Genomic DNA, 5,598 nt, shown 5'->3' on the forward strand with positions numbered 1-5,598 from the left:
TGGCTGTTCCACCACACTGCCACCCTATGGCTCCAGGGGCACCAGGAGCACACTGCAATACAGGAGAAGGTGAGGAGTGCCTGGTTCAGCACAGCCCCCTTCCTCTGCTCACCCACTGCCCCCATCTCTCCCCCCCAGATCGACCAGGATGGGCTGACTCTTCCTGAACGGACCCTCTACCTGGGGCAGGATGAGGAGAGCGAGAAGGTGAGGGGGGGGCACACTGTTGCCACTGGGACACCAGGAGAGAGACCAGCACCCAGCATGAGGTGTCAGATAGAGGGCACCCCACTGCAGCAATGCCAGGGGCTGGGGTGCTGCAGGGCAGTGTGGGGTGGCACTCAGCATCCCTTCCCTCTGCACAGATCCTGGCTGCATACCGGGTGTTCATGGAGCGACTGCTCACCCTCCTGGGGGCTGAGAATGTGGAGCAGAAAGCCCAGGAGATCCTGCAGCTGGAGCAACACCTTGCCAATGTGAGGGGGATGGGGTGCCCTTACCCAGTCCTTGGACACCCCACTTACAAATTTTTGGGGCCCTCCGTGTCTGGTCCTAAGGGACCCCATTACAATTCCTCCTTGGGGACCTCCTCTCCAGCTCTTGGGGACCTTCATGCCTGGCCCTTGGGGAACTCAGCCCCTTGAGGACCCCCATGGTGGAGCCTCGGGGACCGAGCCCCACATCTTGAGAACCCCCAGTTCCAGCCCTTGGGACAACCACTCCAGCCCCACATCCACCCTTGTGAACCCACTCTAGGCCCTGGGGGACTTCATACCAAGGTCTTGGAAACCCCGTTTGGTCCTTGTGGGACCCTTGTGCCCATCCCTTGCGTACCCCAGTTCCTTGAGGACGCTACGATCAGCTCCACTGGCAGCAGAGGGTTCCTGGGGCAGGGAGTGGGAAGGCTGTGGGTCAGTAACCCCTCTTGCCCCAGAGCTGTGCCCCATCCCAGTGCTCTGTCCCTGTGTCACGCTCAGAGTGGGCAGTGGGATGGTGACAGCCATGCCCACTCTGTGCAGATCACGGTGTCTGAGTACGATGACGTGCGGAGGGATGTCAGCAGCATGTACCACAAAGTGACCCTGGGTGAGCTGCAGCGCATCACCCCTACGGTGAGTACCCCCCCTGCCAGCCTGTCACCCCTTTCCCCCATCTGCCCTGTGCCCCACATTTGTCCCTGTCCCCCTGCTCCATGCCCTTGCTGCACCCCCCCTTTTGCCCCTAGTTAAGTTTACTTGAGGGTGATGAATCCACCTTGCACTTTTGTGGGTGGGAGGGGGTGGCAAGGAGTGGGGGTCCCTGTGCCCCCCTGACAGTGCCTGACCTGGCAGCTCAAGTGGAAGCGCTTGCTGGACCGCATCTTCCACGACAACTTCTCGGAGGAGGAGGAGGTGGTGCTGCTGGCCGCCGACTACATGCACAAGGTGTCCGACCTCATCCGTGTGACACCCAGCAGGTGAGGGGGGTTGGCACCCCCTGTGCCCCTGGCACCTTTCCCAGCCTGGCACAGGGTGTCTGTGGCTGGTCCTCCCCCTCCATCACCTTCTTCCTGGGAAGGCTGGGCTGGGCACAGGAAACCTGAGAAATCTCCTAGGAGAAGGCACTGTTGTGAGCCCCACAGCATCCTGGTCATGTCTGGACACCCACTGGGCCACCCATGCTAGAGGTTACCAGGCTCAGCACACATTCGGGAGGGCCATGTCCCCCCTGTGTCCCCGAGCAGGGGTATCCCCATCCTGGCACATGCTCCTGCCCTCCCTGTGTGCCCGAGGACATGCCCAGGGCTGATCTTGCCCCCTGTCACCAGGATCCTTCACAACTACATGCTGTGGCGCATCGTGGTGGTGCTGAGCGAGCACCTCTCCACCCCCTTCCGTGACGCCATCCACGAGCTCTCCAAGGAGATGGAGGGCAACGAGAAGCAGCTTGAGCCGGGTAAGATCTGCCTGAGCCAGGCCAACAAGCACTTCGGCATGGCCCTGGGTGCCCTCTTCGTTGAGGAGCACTTCTCCTCTGCCAGCAAAGCCAAGGTAGGTGATGCTGCCTATGGGCATGAAGCCACCACAACCCTCCTGTCACCTTGCCAAAGTGCCACTGCCACCCAGCACCCCACTGAGGGCTGTGTGGCGGGTGATGGACGGCGAGGATGCTGTACCAGCACTGTGGTGATCCATCACAGGTGCAACAGCTGGTGGAGGATATCAAATACATCCTGGACCACCGCCTGGATGAGCTGGACTGGATGGATGAGGAGACACGGAGAGCGGCCAGAGCAAAGGTAGTGGCCACCAGCATGAACCACTGTCCTTGCCTCCATCACCAGCCTGGGGTGGGGGCCTGAACCCACCACTCACTTTGCCTACAGCTCCGGTACATGATGGTGATGATTGGGTACCCTGATTTCCTGCTGAAGCCAGAGGCCATTGACAAGGAGTATGAGGCAAGGAATGGCCCAGGAGCACATGGGGAGGGGGCATGTGTAGGGGGAAGGTGTTCCCCACATCAGGGTCTGCAGAGATGCCACCCTAAAACAAGCCACCTCCTCATGCTCACTGTGCCCACCACTGGCAGGGTGCCCCACACGGGCAGTGCCATACTCTCCCTGGGGTCTGGGATGGTGTCTTCTTCCCCACATTGCAACCCGCCGAGCTTAGCCTCATTCTCAGCAAGGGCTGGGATTGCCAGCATGACCCAGGGACTCCACAGAGATGATGGAGAAGCAGCTGTCCCTGTGGGCACACAGCATGGGACATGAGGACAAATTTGTGCCATATCCAGCCCACGGCCACAACCCCACACTCTCTCTCACTAAGGCTCATGGGGGTGGGAGGGTGTTCCAGCCCTGCTAACCATGGACTTGGGGCTGGTATCCCCTCTGATGTGACTGTGCCCCCCAGTTTGAGGTGGATGAGAAGACCTACTTCAAGAACATCCTTAACAGCATCGCCTTCGGCATCAGGCTCTCGGTGAAGAAGATCCGTCAGGAGGTGGACAAATCCGCGTGGGTATCCCCTTGCCCTGGGAGGAACATGAGGGGGCACAGCATGGCCCCACCAATGCCCCCTGTTCCCATGCCCAGTTGCACCCCACAGGGTGAAGGGCACAGGACAAGCCAGGAATGCCCCCTTTTTCCCCAGCTGTGCAGAGGGGTGGCCTTTCCATGCCCCTTGGTGCCCCTGCAGCCCGGCACCGCTGTCTCTCCTTGCAGGTGGCTGCTGCCTCCCCAAGCACTGAATGCCTACTACCTGCCCAACAAGAACCAGATGGGTGAGCACTGCCCACCCCCTGATCAGCCCCTGGGGTGGGGGAGTGGCAAGGATCTGGGGTGGGGGCAGAGCCCAGAATCTCCTGGCACTGGCTGGTGCTATGGGTGGGTACAGGGCAGGGTAACCCCCAGTGCAATGTTCCTCTCTGTCCCTAGTGTTCCCTGCTGGCATCCTGCAGCCCACCCTCTATGACCCTGAGTTCCCACAGTGAGTGTGGGGCTGGGGGGTGGCCGGGGGGGTGTCAGGGTGGGCGATGGGGTGCCAATGTCCTGGGTCACCACCATCCCTGCCACCATCTTGCTCTCCACCCTCTCACCCCTGTTCCCCACCCAACAGGTCGCTGAACTATGGTGGGATTGGCACCATCATTGGGCATGAGCTGACCCACGGCTACGATGACTGGGGTGAGCGTCCCCCCATACCATGCCAGGGGGGGAGGTGGGTGGGCTGGGGGCAGCCAGGCAGGACGCCTGGATCCCTCGGGACTACTGGAGGTGGCGGTTGCCTTGGCAGGGGGGCAGTACGACCGGCACGGGAACCTGGTGCACTGGTGGACGGAGCGGTCGTACAGCAAGTTCCTGAAGAAGGCGCAGTGTATCGTCAACCTCTATGACAACTTCACTGTCTACAACCAGCGGGTGAGATGCCCCTCACCTGCTGGGCAATGCCCCCCAGGGCACACACTGCCCCGTGGGGGGGCCCTGCTGCTCTGTTGCCATGGCTGGGTGCCTGCAGGAGAGCCTGGCTCTGCTCTGCCCAGCCCTGAGACCCAGCGACTCATCACAGGTCAGCTTAGAAATTCCTCAGCGTGCTGAGTGGGGGCAACTGAGGAACAGCCTATGTGCCAGAATGGGGATGGGGGGATGCCTGGCTGAGGGGACATCTCTGTTCACCTGTCATTTCTCTTGGCAGGTGAACGGCAAACACACACTGGGGGAGAACATCGCTGACATGGGGGGGCTCAAACTCGCCTACTACGTAAGTGTCCCCCCACCCTGGGGTGTCACAGCCATGTGCCAGCTGCTTTTGCCATCCCCACTGAGTGAGCAGGAGATCCCCCAGCCCCTCCTTGCTCCCTGCAGCAGGGAGTGGGCATGATCCTGCTTGCTGGTTGCTGGGGGCCCTGAGGGGTGGGTTCAGGGTGGGTTTGGAGGAGGCCATGCTGAGGCCACCCTTTGTTCTCCAGGCCTACCAGAAGTGGGTGCGGGAACACGGACCTGAGCACCCCCTGCACCACATGAAATACACACACGACCAGCTCTTCTTCATCGCCTTTGCCCAGGTGAGCCCTTGTCCTCCCCACATGTAACAGGTACTGGGGCAGGAGGGTCACCCTGTGTGGGTGGCCCAAAGGGATGGTGAGACAGCCCTGGGGGACCCAGTGCCAATAGCCAGGAGTCAGGCTCAGCTGCATCAGCAGGTCCTGGTCTCAGGGTACCAGGCACAGCCCTGCACAGAGCACCCCACATTTCCCTGTTGCTCCTGGGGACCCTACAATAACAAACGTGTGTGTCCCCCATCATCTCCAGTAGCCCCATGATCCCAAACTTCTAGGAGAACCCTACAGCCAGGCAGCTCACAAAACAGGAGACCCTATAACAACAAACATGCCTCCACACTCTCTCAACCTACCTGTACCACATACACAGGCTCCTGGGAGACTCTACAATAACAATTACAACTGAGGCATCACTGGCCTAAACCCCCAGCAGCCAGAAGGGCCACTGTGCCCCAGCAGGTGCCAGGACCTGGGGTGCCCCATCTGGCTCACCCATGGAACCTTTCTCCCCCACAGAACTGGTGCATCAAGCGGCGATCCCAGTCCATCTACCTGCAGGTGCTGACAGACAAGCACGCCCCCGAGCACTACAGGTACCGGGTGCTCCTGAAATGGAAGGGGCACGGTGGGTGCCAGCCTCCTCCACAGCTGTCAGTGCCATACAAAATGGGGTGGGCAACCTTTGGGGTGCTGGTGCCACCAGATTTTGGGTGGATATCCCTGGGGGAGGGGATGGGGTAGTGCTGGGATGAGCAGGTGCCCTCAGCAGGACCCATGGCAGCAGCAGGGGCAGGGAGTGCCCAGCTCTGAGGTGCCCTCCTGTCCTGGCAGGGTCCTGGGCAGTGTCTCGCAGTTTGAGGAGTTTGGACGGGTTTTCCACTGCCCCAAGAACTCTCCCATGAACCCGGTGCACAAGTGCTCAGTGTGGTGAGGCCGATCCCCCTCTGGCAGGCTGGCAGCCCCCATCCTCATCCCTTCCTGAGTCCCACCCTGTGCCCACTCCCCACCTTTCCGTCTCCCCTTCCTACTCTTCAGGCATAAGGGGCACCCCCA

At 61.0% G+C, this 5,598-nt stretch overlaps 1 protein-coding gene across 1 annotated transcript; it reads left to right on the plus strand.

The window, feature by feature from the left end:
• The first annotated feature begins 612 nt into the window (after nt 1-612).
• Nucleotides 613-5,571, plus strand: ECEL1 (endothelin converting enzyme like 1). The gene is made up of 15 exons (XM_029960732.1): nt 613-741; nt 978-1,112; nt 1,332-1,456; nt 1,808-2,030; nt 2,180-2,278; nt 2,366-2,440; nt 2,898-3,001; nt 3,209-3,267; nt 3,422-3,473; nt 3,603-3,670; nt 3,780-3,904; nt 4,179-4,244; nt 4,453-4,548; nt 5,062-5,138; nt 5,377-5,571. The coding sequence occupies exons 1-15, from the start codon at nt 613-615 to the stop codon at nt 5,474-5,476; spliced, it is 1,533 nt and encodes a 510-aa protein (XP_029816592.1). The 3' UTR covers nt 5,477-5,571.
• Nucleotides 5,572-5,598: the final 27 nt, after the last annotated feature.

Source organism: Manacus vitellinus, unplaced genomic scaffold, assembly GCF_001715985.3.
Source record: "Manacus vitellinus isolate BGI_N305 unplaced genomic scaffold, ASM171598v3 scaffold_29_pilon, whole genome shotgun sequence".
Taxonomy (NCBI): domain Eukaryota; kingdom Metazoa; phylum Chordata; class Aves; order Passeriformes; family Pipridae; genus Manacus; species Manacus vitellinus.

Coding starts and splice junctions, on each gene's coding strand:
- ECEL1 (XM_029960732.1), top strand. CDS start 613: ATGCCTGGCCCTTGGGGAACTCAGCCCCTTGAGGACCCCCATGGTGGA. Junction 1,113..1,331: donor TGCAGCGCATCACCCCTACG/GTGAGTACCCCC, acceptor CTGACCTGGCAG/CTCAAGTGGAAGCGCTTGCT. Junction 3,474..3,602: donor TATGACCCTGAGTTCCCACA/GTGAGTGTGGGG, acceptor CCCACCCAACAG/GTCGCTGAACTATGGTGGGA.